We start from the raw sequence: 17335 nt of genomic DNA, 5'->3' as shown, positions 1-17335 counted from the left end.
CCTGAGCTGAAGGCAGCTGCTTAACCGACTGAGCCACCCAGGTGTCCCTAGAGAGTAATCTTTAGATTAAATGTATTTCTTTGTTGTGTTTTAGGATTTAGAACAAGTAAATATCCAGAATATCAGAGGTCATTAGTGACAAAGGAAAGATAGCTTTAACTTTTCTTGACTAGCTGTGTTTTACTTTTTTAAGGATTTTATTTCTTTATTTGACACAGAGAGAGAGATCACAAGTTAGCAGAGAGGCAGGCAGAGAGAGAGGGGGAAGCAGGCTTCCTGCCTAGCAGAGAGCCCGATGCGGGGCTTGATCCCAGGACCCTGAGATCATGATTCAGGCCAAAGGCAGCGGCTTAACCCACTGAGCTACACCCAATAATTAGTGATAATTACTAATCTAAACTTCTTAGAGAATAGAGAAGGAAAATAATTGCCATGTTACTGAAATAAAGATAATTTGGGTTTTTGCACCTTATGGAGCTAGAAGAAAACCTTAGAAATGAATGCCTTGACTGTGCCCAAATATCCATATATTAACACTTTAGTTGATGAAATATTTGTACAAAATGCTTACAAGTTCAACTACTCCCTCTTAAATTCTAGGTCCTGCAGTAGACTGGTGGGCACTTGGAGTTTGCTTGTTCGAGTTTCTAACTGGAATTCCTCCTTTCAATGATGAAACACCACAACAAGTATTCCAGAATATTCTGAAAAGAGGTGATTCTTTTTCTATTAAGATAGATGTATTTATCTCTGTGTAATATTTGAACAATGATTAACAAGCTACTTGTATTTGTAGATATCCCGTGGCCTAAAGGTGAAGAAAAGTTATCTGATAATGCTCAAAATGCAGTAGAAATACTTTTAACTATTGATAATACAAAGAGAGCTGGAATGAAAGGTAAGGTTTTGTGTTAATAAACTCTTATCCTTGAATTGTGTAAGATGAATGGTAATAATGATACCGAGTACTAATACGATACCATAAACAATCTGTCTGCTGAATCGGTTAAAAATTTCTTCAGTTTACTTTTGCCTGCTAAATATGCATTGATATATTTCTCCTTACTCTGCATTAAAATTCAGTACATCAGGTTAGGATATTCAATCACTGAATTAATATTCATTAATTCTATTAATCTCAAACAGGTACCTTAAAGCAATCTTATCTTGTCAGTGTCTTGGGTTTTTTCAAAGCCTGATAAAGTTATTCATTGGCCAATACAGGAAATTTTTTTACTCTCTTCTGAAATTTCTTACTGCTTCATTTCTGATACCACTGTTGACTAAGAAATGTATCAGTTGGGCGCCTGGGTGGCTCAGTGGGTTAAGCCACTGACTTCGGCTCAGGTCATGATCCCAGGGTCCTGGGATCGAGTCCCGCATCGGGCTCTCTGCTCAGCAGGGAGCCTGCTTCCCTCTCTCTCTCTCTGCCTGCCTCTGTCTACTGTGATCTCTCTCTGTCAAATAAATAAATAAAATCTTTAAAAAAAAAAAAGAAAGAAAGAAAGAAATGTATCAGTTGCTAGATTGTCTCAAATAAGATCTGGTATATTTGTGACCCTTCAATAGTTTTTACCAATGCAGGCATATATTAAACTCCAATTTTGAAACTAGAAGAACTCATTGGCTTTGATTTTTCAAATTAGGCTTAATGTCAGCTGCCCTAAAATCCTTTTTGTAATGAAGTATACATAGACACAAAGAAGGAGTTGTGTCTCCAAATGCATTTCCATGTGGTGTAAGGTATTTAGAAAAATGAGATTTAGTAATATGTCACTTGTATCAGCTTCTAGGTGTTCCCTCTAATAAGATTAACAGTTTATTTATTTATTTAACAAATCCTATAGAGTGACTTCTAGGTGCCAGGCAATGTTGCTGTGGTGCTGGAGGTACCCTAGGGATGAACCAGACTAAAATCCATGTGCTTGTACAACTTACTCTCTAGGGGAGAGACATAAGGTAATGAGATACAACCAGGACACCATGACATCTAGGAGTGAGTATGGAGAAGAAAGATAAGGCAAACCATTCATTCACTCATTTGACAAATACAGACCAAGCACCTGTCATGTGTCAAGTGTTAGACAAAATGACATAATGTGTGCCAGTATGTAGTACATGGTTGCAGAGAGACAGACATATGTGTGAAGCAGTACTTACTTAGGTAATGGCGTCATAATACTCTATTTTGTTTTATATTTTTCCTAAGAGCTGAGACGTCATCCTCTCTTCAGTGATGTGGACTGGGAAAATCTGCAGCATCAAACTATGCCTTTCATACCCCAACCAGATGGCGAGACAGATACTTCCTATTTTGAAGCCAGAAATAATGCTCAGCACCTGACCGTATCTGGATTTAGTCTATAGCACATAAATTTTCCTTTTAATCTAATCTTTTTTTATAAGCTATCATATACTCCTTCATAGCAGATTGATCTAAGGGGGAAAAAGAATCATTATGTTACTTGGATCAGTGAGCTTCCACAGAGTTAAAAAAGTCTCACAAGAACACAGTAACTTATCTTAATCTCAGAGTTGTATATAAATCTTCATAACTTTTTTCACTTTATTTATTTTGTTGCTGCACTTTATGAAAATTAATGCATCAGTAAAACTAGAATGACACTACTCTGTTAAGAGAGGAACAAGCTTTGAGCCTTTCTTTCACATGTTGATTTCAGTCCACCATTCAGTTTGGTGTTAAAATAACAAAATCATACGGTTTTTTTGTAATTTATGTGGACATGATTGCCTGCAAAAGTGGAAGTCTCAAGAGCAATCATTTAAGCTTGCATTTGTGGCCTCAAAACTGCAGCGGGGAAATTCCTTCACTTGGTAGTGTAACTCCTTTAGGGAATGAGGAATAAAAAGGATAGAGGCTTTAGCTTACTTTACTATGAAACAGTCTTACAGCAAGTCAGTCTTGCTGCCTTGACTGCTTCTGGTTCTTTCTTTACAATATATATTTGCTCAAAATTATACTGGAGAGCTTAGGTGTGATATGTTATAGCAATTTTAACAGTTTATTCAAATTTAATAAAACATGTGATGGTTTACATCTTAAGAGAATTTGTTTAAAACACATGCAACAGGGGCGCCTGGGTGGCTCAGTGGGTTAAGCCGCTGCCTTCGGCTCAGGTCATGATCTCAGGGTCCTGGGATCGAGTCCCGCATCGGGCTTTCTGCTCAGCAGGGAGCCTGCTTCCCTCTCTCTCTCTGCCTGCCTCTCGGTCTACTTGTGATCTCTCTCTGTCAAATTAATAAATAAAATCTTTAAAAAAAAAAAAAAACATGCAACATTACAAGAAACAACCTGATACTTAAAAATAAATAATTTATTTTTGCTTAATAAATGTAACACTTCAAGTATATTATCTGTCAACATCCTTCTATTAATTATATATACATACTAAGATTCAACTTCACTATAATTCATTACCCAGTGGTAAGTAAGTGAGTGAGTAGTCAGAGACGAAGATGGTGACAGAGTAGGAGGACCCTAATCTTGCCTTGTCCCATGAATAGAACTACATAACTATCAAATCATCCTAAATACCCCAGAAATAGACCTGAAGACGAACAGACCAACTTCACAACTAAAGGGAGAGAAGAAGCCACATCGAAGAAGGTAGGAAGTATGGAGACAAGGTTTAGGAGAGAAAATGGATCCTGGTTGCTGTGGAGCGGGGGAGCTGTGGTCACGGAGAAGGGCAAGGGAGAGGAGCACACTAGATCACACAAGGAGAAGGTTTCCGCATAGCCACTCGCTTGGAAAACAAGAGGGGCTGAATTTCATGAGTTCTTGCAACTGGGAGGGCGTAAAGCCTGGAGTTTTCAAGGTCAGCAGGACTGATTGGGATAGAGCCCAAAGGCACTATGCTGCTCCTAGAGGCAAGGCAGACAACCCTGGGAGCAGACAGCTTGAAAAGAGCAATCTGAAGAGTGCCAGGGCACATGGTGAAGAGAATACTCCCTCTCCTTGGAGCTGTCCCTGAGTGGCAGAGTTCATGGAGACACCTCTCCAGGGACAGAGGAGCCAGCTAGTGCCATTTCCCTCCCCACCCCCACTCCAACCCCAACCCCCCACCCCCACCCAGCATATACACAGAGCCCCCGTAGGAAACACTGTGGCACCAATATTGACTACCTAACTTGCTTACACCAAGCACCTTCCCCTTGCACTCCCGTGGAACCACCCTTCTCAGTCACACTTGCCTGAGTCCCACTGTGGGGCCCCCCTCCCCCAGAAGACCAGAACAAAGCCCAGCCTATACCACATCTCCTGACCAGAGTTTTGCAGGACCTCAGTTCCAGTGGAGGCTCGTTTCACGAGCAGACCGAAGCCCACCTAGTTAAAACTCACCACATCCAAGCCAGGTACCAAACACTGCCCACAGCAGGCAAAGAGCCTCTGCAGATGACTGGCCTCAAGGACAGAGCAGCCAAAACAATACAACAGCAGAGTGCACACAACACACACCAGAGGCACTCCCTGAAGGACCAGGCTGTGGACACTGTGGGACATCTTCATAAGGCCATTACTGTCAGGAGCAGGAGACCTAAATTGGAACACAGACAAGAAGGCAGTGACTTAGACAAAATGAGAAGTCAGAGAAATTTATCCCAGATGTAAACAAGATAAGGCCACGGCCAAAGATCTAAATGAAACAGATATAAATAACATGCCCGTTAGAATTTAAAACAACAGTCATAAGGATACTCACTGGGCTTGAGAAAAGAATAAAAGACATCAGTGTGATCCTTACCATAGAGAAAAGTTAAAAAAGAAGCAGAGATGAAGAGTGCAATACATGAGATTAGAAACGTGCTTCTAAAAGTCTGGAAGAAGCAGAGGAATGAATTAATGACCTAGAAGACAAAGCAGTGGAAAGCAAAGAAGCTGAACAAAAGAGAGAATTATGCAAAATGAAAATAGAGTTGGGAAACTCATTGACTGACTCCACCAAATGTAATAATATTTGTATTATAGGATCCCCAGAAGAAAAAGAGAAAAGGGGACAGGAAATTTATTTGAAGAAATAATAGCTGAAAAATTCCTTAATCTGGAGAGGAAAACAGACATCCAGATCCAGAAGGCAATGAGAACTCCCATCAAAATCACTAAAAGGGGGCGCCTGCGTGGCTTAGTGGGTTAAGCCTCTGCCTTAGGCTCGGGTCATGGTTTTGGGGTCCTGGGATCGAGCCCCACATCGGGCTCTCTGCTCAGCGGGGAACCTGCTTCCCCTCTCTCCCTCTGCCTGCCTCTCTGCCTACTTGTGATATCTCTCTCTGTCAAATGAATAAATAAAATCTTTTTAAAAAATCAATAAAAGGAGGCCCACACCAAGGAATACTGTAATTATGGGGTGCCTGGGTGGCTTAGTCGGTTAAGCATCTGCCTTCGGCTCAGGTCATGATCCCAGGGTCCTGGGAATTGAGCCCCATATCGGGCTCCATGCTCATTGGAGAGCCTCCCTCTCCCTCTCCAGCTCCCCCCACCTTGCTTGTGTTCCCTCTCTCTCTCTCTCTCTGTCATAAATAAATAAAATCTTTTTTAAAAATACTGTAATTAAATTTGCAAAATCTTAACAAAAGAAAAGAAGTCATTAACTTACAAGGAAAAACCCATAAGGGTAGCAAGAGATTTTCCAAAAAAACACTTGGCAAACCAGAAGGGAGTGGTGTGTTATATTCCAGTGCTGAACGGAGAAAAATCTGCAGTCAAGAAAACTATCTGTGGGGCACCTGGGTGGCTCACTGGGTTGGGGCCTCTGCCTTCGGCTCGGGTCATGATCCCAGAGTCCTGGGATCGAGCCCCACATCGGGCTCTCTGTTCGGCGGGGAGCCTGCTTCCTCCTCTCTCTCTCTGCCTGCTTGTGATCTCTGTCTGTCAAATAAATAAATAAAAAATCTTAAAAAAAAAAAAAAAAAAGAAAAGAAACTCTATCCACCCTGAGCAGCACCATGGCGGTAGGTTGGCAAGAACAAGCGCCTTACAAAAGGCAGCAAAAAGGGAGCCAAGAAGAAAGTGGTTGATCCGTTTTCTAAGAAAGCACCAGCTATATTCAAAATAAGAAATATTGGAAAAACATTAGTCATAAGAACTCAAGGAACCAAAATTGCATCTGATAGCCTCAAGGGTCGTGTTTTTGAAGTGAGCCTTGCTGATCTGCAGCATGATGAAGTTGCATTTAGAAAATTCAAGCTAATTACTGAGGATGTTCAGGGCAAAAACTGCCTAATTTCCACGGCATGGATCTCACCCAGGACAAAATGTGCTCCATGGTCAAAAAATGGCAGACCATGATTGAAGCTCATGTTGATGTCAAGACTACCGATGGTTATTTGCTTCATCTGTTTTGTGTTGGTTTTACTAAAAAATGCAATAATCAGATTCAGAAGACCTCTTATGCTCAGCACCAAGAGGTCTGCCGAATTCGGAAAAAGATGATGGAGATCATGACCCAAGAGGTCCAGACTAATGACTTGAAAGAAGTGGTCAATAAATTGATTCCAGACAGCAATGGAAAAGATAAAGAAAAAGCTTGTCAGTCTATTTATCCACTCCATGATGTCTTTGTTAGAAAAGTAAAAAATGCCGAAGAAGCCCAAGTTTGAATTGGGAAAGCTCATGGAGCTTCATGATGAAGGTAGTAGTTCTGGAAAAGCTACTGGGGATGATACCGGTGCTCAAGTTGAACGAGCTGATGGGTATGAGCCACCAGTCCAGGAATCTGTTTAAAATTCAGACATTAAGTGGTGACAAATAAAAAACCTTATTTGTGATGTTTAAAAAAAAAATAGAATACTCTATCCAGCAAGGCTATCATTCAAAATAGAATGAGAGATAAAGAATTTCCAAACAAAATAAAGGAGTTTGTGGCCACTAAACGAGCCATGCAAGAAATATTAAAGGGTACCCTGATTGGAAAGGAGAGATCAAAAGTGATAGTATAAAGACAGGAAACATAAAAGCAGTAAAAAGAACTTTTTTTGAAAGATTTTATTTGAGAGAGAGAGTACAGTCAGGGGGAGAGGGAGAGGGAAAAGCAGGCTCCCCGCTGAGCAGGGAACAGCCGGTGGGGCTCAATCCCAGGACCCCGGATCATGACCTGAGCTGAAGGCAGATGCTTAACTAAATGAGCCCCCAGGAGCCCCCTGTTGCATTTCTATACACCGATAATGAAGCAACAGAAAGAGAAATTAAGGAATCAATTCCATTTACAATTTCACCAAAGACACTAAGATACCTAGAAATAAACCTAAACAAAGAGATAAAAGACCTATACTCTGAAAGCTACAAACACTGATTAATTTGAAGATGACACAAAGAAATGGAAAGATATTCCATGTTCATGGTTTGGAAGAACAAATATTGATAAAATATCTACACTACCCAAAGCAGTCTACACATTTAATACAATCCCTATCAAAATATTAAAAGCATTTTTCACAGAGCTAAAACAAACAATCTTAAAATATGAATGAAACTACAAAAGACCCCAAATAGCCAAATCAGTGTTGAAAAGGAAAAGCAAAGTGGGAGGCATCATGATTCTGGAGACTTCTAATTATATTACAATCAAACATGTACTGGTATTGGCACAAAAATGGACACACAGTTCAATGGAATAAAATAGAAACCCAAAAATGAACCCACAACCATATGGTTAACTAATCTTCAACAAGGCAGGAAAGTATATCCAGTGGGAAAAAGACAGTCTCTTCAATAAATGGTGTTCAATAAACACTGGACAGCACCACGCAAAACAGTGAGACTGGACCACTTTCTTACATCCTAGACAAAAATGAATTCAAAATGGAACAGAGACCTAAATGTGAGACCTGAAACCATGCAAATCCTAGAAGAGAACATCGGCAGTATCCTCTTTGACATCTGTTGTACAAACTTTTCCTAGATATGTCCCCAGAGGCAAGGGCAACAAAAACAAGATAAACTAATGGGTCTGCATCATAATAAAAACCTGCACAGCAAAGAAACCAATCAACAAAAGTAAAAGGCAACCTACCGAATGGGAAAAGATATTTGCAAATGATATATCTGATAAAAGGTTAGTATTCAAAATATATAAAGAACTGATACAATTTAGTACCCTAAAACAAATAATCAATTTTAAAATGGGCAGAAGACCCAAATAGACATTTTTCTAAAGAAGACATCCAGATGGCCGACAGACACATGAAAAGATGCTCCACATCATTCATCATCAGGGAAACGCAAATCAAAACTACAAAGAGATGTCACCTCACACCTGCCAGAATGGCTAAATCACAACGCAAAAAACAACAGGTGTTGGTGAGGATGTGGAGAAAGGGGAACCCTCTTATATGTTGGTAGGAATGCAATCTGGTGCAACAGCTCTGAAGAACAGTATAGAGGTTCCTCAAAAAGTTAAAAATAGAACTATCCCGTGATCCAGCAACTGTGCTATTAGGTATGTACCCAAAGAATACAAAAATACTAATTCAAAGGGCTAATGCACCCCTATGTTTATGGCAGCATTATTTACAATAGCCAAATTATGGGAACAGCTCAGGTGTCCACTTATTGATGAATGGGGAAAGGTGGGGGAGGGAGGCGTGCGCATGTGCACGCATGTATGTGTGTAGGAATATTACTCAGCGTTAAAAAGAATGAGATCTTGGCACTTGCAATGATATGGATAAAACTAGAGAGTATTATGCTAGGTAAACTAACTCAGTCAAAGACAAATGCCATATGATTTCACTCATATGTGGAATTTAAGAAACAAAACAAACAAGCAAAGGGGAAAGGGAGATAGAGAGACCAAGAAACAGACTCTAAACTATAGAGAACACACTGATGGTTAGCGGAAAGGAGATGGGTGGGGAGATGTGGAAACAGGTGATGGGGATTAAGGAGGGCACTTGCTGTGATGAGTACCAGGTGATGAATGGGAATGTTGAATCACTACTTTGTGCAGCAGAAACTAATACTACACTGTATGTTAGCTACCTGGAATTTAAATAAAAGTTATTTAAAAAATAAATGGGTGAGTAGTAAAAACTTAGGAAATGAAATCCCCAAGGAGTCTTGGAGATAGCTAAAAGTAAATCCAACTTACACTACAAAAGTCCTCAAATAGGTTCAGTCAGGAGTAGGGACCAGAAACATCTCAAAGTAACGGTCAAAAGGAATGGTTAAAGGGGTACCTGGGTGGCTCAGTGGGTTGAGCCTCTGCCTTTGGCTCGGGTCATGGTCTCGGGGTCCTGGGATCGAGCCCCACATCGGACTCTCTGCTCGGCGGGAAGCCTGTTTCCCCCCTCTCTCTGCCTCTCTGCCTACTTGTGATCTCTGCCAAATAAATGGATAAATAAAATCTTTAAAAAAAAAAAAGGAATGGTTAAAATAATTCCTTGAATTCCATATCAGAAGCAGAATCCTAGAAACCCCCCCAACTGCACACACCCTTCTGAATATGCCCTCCCTCCCTCTTGCCAAATATTGTAGGTTTTTCCTCTTTGTAGGTAAACAGGATATGGAGCATGCACAGAAGGAGGGGTACCGACTGTGCTGTAGATCTTTCATTTGCCCCTCCAGATCCCCTGGCACCTTCTCCAGCCTGCTGTATGTCCTGGGAAGCTGACCAGTGTTGACTACATCAACACACTCCCCTATACTCTGGTTTCCAGTTAGATTTGGCTACTGGGGAGTATCTCAGGAGATCCAAGGGAAAGAAACCGAGGTTGGAATATCAATTCCCACAGGTGGGTCCAGGTCGGCTGGCTGCCTCTTGTATAAACTAATGGTCTCCACAGTCCCAGTCTGTCTGTGGCATCTGATAATGCCCCTTCCCCTCATCATTGGAGACCTAGGGGGTACCAACAGAGACCCACTGTTACAACCTCCCAAGGTACTTGTTAAACGATCTGATCTGTGTCATCCCAAAATGTTGAAGTCCTAACCTTCAGTACCTCAGACTGTAAGTATTTTGGGTCTTTTAAAGAAATACTTAAGTTTAATGAGGCCATTAGTGTGGGCCATGTACCAAATGACTACATCCTTATAAGAAAAGTAGATTAGGGGGCGCCTGGGTGGCTCAGTGGGTTAAAGCCTCTGCCTTCGGCTCAGGTCGTGATCCCAGCCAGGGTCCTGGGATCGAGTTCCGCATCGGGTTCTCTGCTCAGCGGGGAGCCTGCTTCCCCCTCTCTCTCTGCCTGCTTCTCTGCCTACTTGTGATCTCTCTCTCTGTCAAATAAATAAATAAAATCTTTTTTTAAAAAAGTAGATTAGGGGGCGCCTGGGTGGCTCAGTGGGTTAAGCCGCTGCCTTCAGCTCAGGTCATGATCTCAGCATCCTGGGATTGAGCCCCGCGTCGGGCTCTCTGCTCAGCGGGGAGCCTGCTTCCTCCTCTCTCTCTGCCTGCCTCTCTGCCTGCTTGTGATCTCTCTCTGTCAAATAAATAAATAAAATCTTTAAAAATAAAATAAAATAAAATAAAAAAGTAGATTAGGACAGATACAGAGGGAAGACTGTGTGAAGTTGCAGGGGAAAGATGGCCATCTATAAGCCAAGGAGAGAGACCTCAAAAGAAACCACCCTGTCCATATGCTGATCTTGGACTTGTAGACTCCAGACTGTGGGAAAATAAATTTGCTTTACTACTAAATTTGCTTTACTACTGCTTTAGCCACCTTGCCTATGGTACTTTGTTGTGGCAACCCTAGCAAACTGATACCATACTAAACTATTTCTCGTGGTTTCCTTATGCCCTGCCCACTCCTTCATAAATAGGCTCTTAGTTATACTCTCCTCAACATACCCAAATGAATTTGCCATTTCTGTTGGGCATCTGTCTAATACAATAATAGCACTAAAATGGGCTTGAAACAAACACGTAGACCAAATGCCAAGACCTCCCAGCCTGTGGGACACCTGAGTGGTTCAATCAGTTAAGTGTCTGCCTTCAGCTCGGGTCATAAGCCCAGGGTCCTGGGATGGAACCCAGCATCAGGCTCCCTGCTCTGTGGGGAGCCTGCTTCTCCTTCTCCTTCTGCCTGCTGTTCCCCCTGCTTGTGCTCTCTCTCTTTCTCTCTCTCTGACAAATAAATAAAAGCTTAAAAAAAAAAAAAAGACAAAAAGACCCCCAGCCCTCTAACCCCAACACTCTGTCAGCTCCCAGAATGCAGACAGGAAGGATCTAATCATCTACACAAGAGATTAGTAGAGTGTTCTCGGGAATTTAACCATCTCAAGAGATCTTGAAAAATATCCAAAGATGGGGCACCTGGCTGGCTCAGTCAGTGGAGCATTCTTGATTTCCAGGTCATGAGTTTGAACCCCACCTCAGGTGCAGAGCTTACTGAAAAAAAAAAAGAAATCCAAAGATGTGTCATGGATTTTCCCCAACTTTACACAGCTTATACAGAAAGCCCTTCAGTGAAACCCTACTGTATCTAAGCCCCACTGAGAGCCTCCAATCAGCTTTTTAGTCTCTTACAAATATGAACAAACCACCAAAGATTTCTGGATACCTGAGGAAAGTCTTTTTAAATATATAGACCAAAACAATTTGGAGAAAAAGTATTTAGGGCAACAGAGTCTACACATACAGAGAAAACTTTAAAAGTATTACCCTTAGTATCCCCAGAGAGATTTTTAAAGGATATGGCTTATTGTATACTATAAAGAAAAGAACACTCAGAAAAAATTTAAAGCATTAAAAAAAAATGAGAGTAGAAATAAAAACTAAATAGAAAAGTTCAAAGTTGAAGAAATCTTCCGGACAGTAAAAAGACAAAGGTGGAAAATAGAAGATAAATTTCAAGTACTTGTTTAGTTTAGTGGTTCAATATCCAAATAATAGGAGCTCCAGAGAGATGAACAGAGAAATGGAAAAGAAATTATTAAGGAAATCAACCAAGAACATGTTCAGCACTCAAGGACATAAATTTGTAGACTGGGAGAGCCGAATGCCCAGCACAAAGAAAGAACAGTACTGAGGTAGATTGCATTATTGTTTCCAATCCACTCCATACCCTTCCTCATGTAACAGTGCAGTGTTCTCACTACAGTGGTTGGAATAAATTTACTCCAAAATTGGGCGTGGCCACATGACTTGCTTTGGTCGATGGAAGGTTAGTAGACATTACACATGCTGGTCCAGGTAGGAAGAGGAGGCACATGGAAGAGAACTGAACTCAAACCAAAGCCTCGCTCTGACAAACCTGACTGACCCTGGCCTGGGCACAGCCTACCCAGAGACCCATGAGTAAGAGAAAAAGGCTCATAGACCATTGAGCTTTGAGGTCATTTGTTATACAGCATCACTGTAGCTAATACCTTTCCTTTGGATACTAAGTTATAGCAGTGAAATTTCAGACACTGGAGCAGAAGAACTTATAAATATTCAAAAAGGAAGACATAAGACTGGTGTGAGATAATAGAAAATATATATGTTGACTGCTGTCCCTGGTTCTTGGCACAGAACTCTTAAAATCCTTGTAATTTCATAAGTGATAAGAGCAGTAAGAGCACCTTTTGTTCCCGTATCTGGTCTTTGGCCCCAGTTTTTGCTTCTAAGTCCCTTAGAATTTCCTGGGTGACAGAAGTGTCTTCTGTTCTGATGACTCCTAGGTGAGGACTGGTTGCCAGAAAGACCAAGCCATGATTAGAAGCTTGGAATTTTCAGCCCCACCCCCATTCTCCAGAGAGGGAAGAGGGGCTGGAAATGGAGTTAATCCATCATGGCTATATAGTGAAGCCTCCATAAAAATCCCAAAAGTAGAGGGTCGAGAGAGCTTCTGGGTCAAAGACGTGGTGGTTGCTGGGAGAGCAGCATGTCTAGAGAGGGTGTGGGATGTCTGTACCCCTTCCCACAGTCCTCTATGCATCTATTCCATCTGTATATTCACCATGTCCTTTCATAATAAACTTACAAGCAGTAAACTGTTTTCCTGAGTTCTGTGAGCTGTGCTAGCAAATGAATCAAAGGTAAGGAGGTGGTCACAGGAACCTCTGGTTTATGGCTGAACGCTCTGAAGCACAGATGTCAACTTGGGACTTGGGACTGGCATCTAAAGGGGAAGGGGGAAGGCAGTCTTCTGGGATTGAGCCCTTACACTGCAGGATCTGACACAACCTCCAGGGAGAACAAGTCAGAATTGAGTTCAATTGTAGGACACCCAGCTTGTGTCAGAAGCGTTGTGAGCATAGTAGTGGTGTGAGAGTGGAGGAAAAAAGGAAGCATCTGACATGTCTTCAAGCTTCTTAATCTTTACAACTATAAACAAAAAGTCAACCGAGCAATGTCTTCAAACTTCAGAAACAGAAGAATAAAGACATTTTCACATGTACAGAGTTTCCAAATGTTTACCTCTTGTGAACCCTTTCTCAGGAAGATTCTAGAAATCATGCTCCATCAAAATGGGGTGGTAAACCAAGATAATACATGGAATAGGGGAAGCCAACTATCCAACAGAGGAGAGAGGTAAAATGGCCCCTCACAGATGATGGTCAAGTGTGAGGCTGGGATAAAAGCTGTATGCCAGGCATAGGGCTCAGCCTTTCAGCTCCTGAAGGTTATTTAGACAACTAGGGAAGAATTGGGGGTTCAAATTATTGATAAGTATAAAGAAGACTAAACAAATGAAAGAAGAAGACTATTGGGGCACCTGGCTGTCTCAGTCAGTAGAGTATGTGACTCTTGGTCTCCTGGTGATGAGTTCAAGCCCTACATTGGGCATGGAACCTACTTAAAATAAAAACAAAATAAGACTATTATCTCCAGCAATAACAAAAAGCTGTGCAAGAAAGGGAAAATGATCACAGTTTAATAAATTGCTTACCTGTGAAAAATGTTTACAAGGTCCTAATAATGTGAACCATAAATACTGATCTAACCATAATTATAACACAAATGTATTATAGTACAAATGTATTGTAATAAAAATGTGTGAGAATACCAAAATTCTCCATGGCTCTTGCATTTCTCATGTCCTGTGAACAAGGACATGAGAAAATGCCCTTTATTCTGGACTGTATTTTCAAGAATGTTTGTATGGCGAACAGCCTTGGAAGACAGAGATTCTATCTCCTTGTGCAGTATATGCAGAATAGTTACTAATATAATAAAGATACGGTCTCTATCTGGAGTAAAGCTCAGGCCTGCTTACTACCCATTACAAAAGATTCGGGTTCCCTAAAGTCAGGGCTCCCCTCCTGTAAAGCACGCCCATTCCATGTGCAGGTGCCATATGGCCTCCCCTGTCACCCTGTGGAGGCTGGGGCTGGGAGCACCAGTACCGAGATGCCAGTACTCTCGCTGCTACATTGCTCTGTGTAATAAACCCTCCTTCGTTCTACTAGCATCCATAATACTGTGCCAGGCAAACTTGCTAACTTCCAAGTAGCATACAATCTTAGACCCTTCAGTTTTGACAAGCTATATTTCAAAGGTGGGGAAATGAAAAGGATATACATGAGCAATGAATGTAAAGGAAGGGAAAACAACAAGATCTTCAATTTCAGTGGTGGAAAGTTAACAAATAATTCCTAACACAAGGATCAAAGAGTACAGGTTCAAAAAATATTATTTAGAACCTTGGAGGTAAGTATCCCTCCAAAAAAAATCAAACAAAAGTGATGAAAATAGCTGCTTCCAGGGAAGAAAAATCTGGTAAAAATCCTTGAGGAAAGGGATAACATCCAGAGGATAAATGAAGAAGACTGGCTCTTATTTAAAAAAAAAAAAAATGTACCTTTGCACTGACATTTGCAGTGTCTATCTTTTTTTATAGCACTTTCAAAACCTGTGAACAGGAATTGGATTTTATGTCTTCTTGTCCTACTTCTGTAAAAGGACTGATAGTGAAATGATCAAAATGGTATTGCCATCACAATAGCAATCAGTTACTAAGTACTTACTGTATCCTGAGCACTGTTCTCTACATGTATTAACCCTATGATATTATTACCCAAGTTTTATACATGAGGAAACCGAAACACAAATTTTAAGTGAGTTTCCCATAACTGCATGCAATTCTAACCTAGACAGTGCGGCTCCACAGCCTGCACACCACATCCCTCTGGAGAATCAAGAGGTGTCTATAGTAGTCAGGCCTCTGGCTGTTGCAAATGTTCGAAACCTAACTGTAACTACCTTAAGTAATGAGGGAAATTTATTAATCCATGTAAGCAAATTGTATAAAGAAAAGAGTAGGGCGCCTGGGTGGCTCAGTGGGTTAAGCCGCTGCCTTCGGCTCAGGTCATGATCTCAGGGTCCTGGGATCGAGTCCCGCATCGGGCTCTCTGCTCAGCAGGGAGCCTGCTTCCCTCTCTCTCTCTCTCTCTCTCTCTCTGCCTGCCTCTCTGTCTACTTGTGATCTCTCTCTGTCAAATAAATAAATAAAAAATCTTAAAAAAAAAAAGAAAAGAAGAGTAGCGTTTTCAGAGTTAACTTGAATTCACTGTGACTCGGGTCTAAGTTCTTAGGTCCGGATGTTGGCCTTATTATCTCAGCCTTCTCCAAGATGCAGGACAGATGGCCCAGAATCTCTACAGTATCAAAATTACAGGCTATAATTCAAAGAGAAAGAGGATGAAATCACAAGATGCCACAGCACACCCATGAGAACGGCTTAAATCCAAAACACTGATACCACCAAATGCTGGTATGGACATGAAACGAGAACTCCTTTCATTACTGGTGGGAATACAAAATAGTACAGCCATTCCAGAAGACATTTTGGCAGTTTCTTTTCTTTTTTATTTTTATTTTTTTTAATTTATTTATCAGAGAGAGAGAGGGAGAGAGAGCGAGCACAGGCAGACAGAATGGCCGGCAGAGGCAGAGGGAGAAGCAGGCTCCCTGCAGAGCAAGGAGCCGGACGTGGGACTTGATCCCAGGACGCTGGGATCATGACTTGAGCCGAAGGCAGCTGCTTAACCAACTGAGCCACCCAGGCGTCACTTCTTTTTTTAAGATTTTATTTATTTATTTGTCAGAGAGAGAGAGAGAGAGAGAGAGAGAGAGAGAGAACAAGCAGGGGGAGTGGCAGGCAGGGGGAGAAGCAGGTGTAACCATAGGAAACCAGCTCTAGCCAATGATAGGGAGAGGGAGTGTCCTGTGTGAGAGTTCCAAGAAGTTACTGGTTGCTGATCAGGTAAAGATCTTCCTTTGCCCGTACAACAGACATCAGACCTAACAGGCAGCAGCCATCTGTCGAGCACAATGACACGAGCCACACGAAGAAGAGGGCAGAACAGGACACTGGAAGGAAGCGGTGTCCCTAATTGAACCGTGGAAGCACCTGTCCTACCTCTGGACTTTTTTTTTTTTTTTTTTTAAGATTATTTATTTATTTATTTTGAGAGAGAGAGAGAGAGAAGGAGGGAGAACTCAAGCACATGAGTGGAGGGAGGGGACCGATGGAGAGGGAGAAGCAGAGTCTCCCTTGAGCAGGGACCCTGACGTGACCCCAAGTCAAATGCTTAACCAAATGAGCCACCCAGGTTCCCTGTGTACTTCTTATATATGAGAAAAAAAATCCAAAACTTACTTGGTCAAGCCACTGCGGTTAAGTTTTTAGGACGTGCTGCAGAACGCTGGGATCTTAAATGATACAAATAGCTAACATCACTTTTACCACCATCTGTAGAAGTTGTAAGTTATGTATTTGTATTAAAAACACAAATCCTGGGGTGCCTGGGTGGCTCAGTGGTTTAAGTATATGCATTTGACTCAGTTCATGATCCCAGGACCCTGGTATCAACCCTCAAGAATCTGCTTCTCCCCCTTCCCCTACTGATGCTCTCTCTCTCTCACTCTATCAAATAAATGAATAAAATCTTTAAAAAACAAACACAGGGGTGTCTGGGTGGCTCAGTCGGTTAGGCATCTGCCTTCATCTTGGGTTGTGATTCCAGGGTCCTGGGACTGAGCCCCGCACTGGGGCTCCCTGCTCTCCAGGGAGTCTGTTTCTCTTTCTCCCCCAACTCCCCATTTGGGCTCTTTCTCTCAAATGAATAAACAAAATATTTAGAGAAAAAAGAACACACCAAAAAAACACAAATCTTCTCAAAATATTCCACCCAAGGACCAACTGTTTCTATTTAACATACCTTGGCTGAGTGCAGGTGCACTGAGTGGCTGGGGGAAGCCATCCATTTGGTCAAAGAACGGAAACTAAGATTTTGACTGGATTAATAACACTCTCAACCACATGACTAAAGGAGTTCTGCTTTATCCCACTTTTGGACTTTTATAAAATTGTATGTAATAGCGTGGCTCTATTCTGAAAGGACATGATTATTTCTATGAATTCCCAGTAACAAGCGATAAAAACCATGACA

At 41.6% G+C, this 17335-nt stretch overlaps 1 protein-coding gene and 1 pseudogene across 1 annotated transcript in view; both read left to right on the top strand.

Annotated features, from left to right (window-relative positions):
* Positions 1-2483, top strand: part of LOC111139705 (microtubule associated serine/threonine kinase like) — a 31300-nt gene extending 28817 nt beyond the window's left edge. The window contains 3 exon segments of the mRNA XM_022492047.1: positions 601-714; positions 797-898; positions 2210-2483. Of these exon segments, the coding sequence (XP_022347755.1) occupies positions 601-714; positions 797-898; positions 2210-2367 (374 nt within the window). The 3' untranslated portion in view covers positions 2368-2483.
* Positions 2484-2856: 373 nt separating this feature from the next.
* Positions 2857-6801, top strand: LOC111139704 (annotated as a pseudogene).
* The last annotated feature ends 10534 nt before the right edge of the window (positions 6802-17335 follow it).

The sequence above is a fragment of the Enhydra lutris genome, unplaced genomic scaffold, assembly GCF_002288905.1.
Source record: "Enhydra lutris kenyoni isolate GAN:26980312 unplaced genomic scaffold, ASM228890v2 scaffoldscaffold113, whole genome shotgun sequence".
Taxonomy (NCBI): Eukaryota; Metazoa; Chordata; class Mammalia; order Carnivora; family Mustelidae; genus Enhydra; species Enhydra lutris.
Note: the sequence above shows the minus strand (reverse complement) of the source record. Positions and strands in the feature narration are given on the sequence as shown.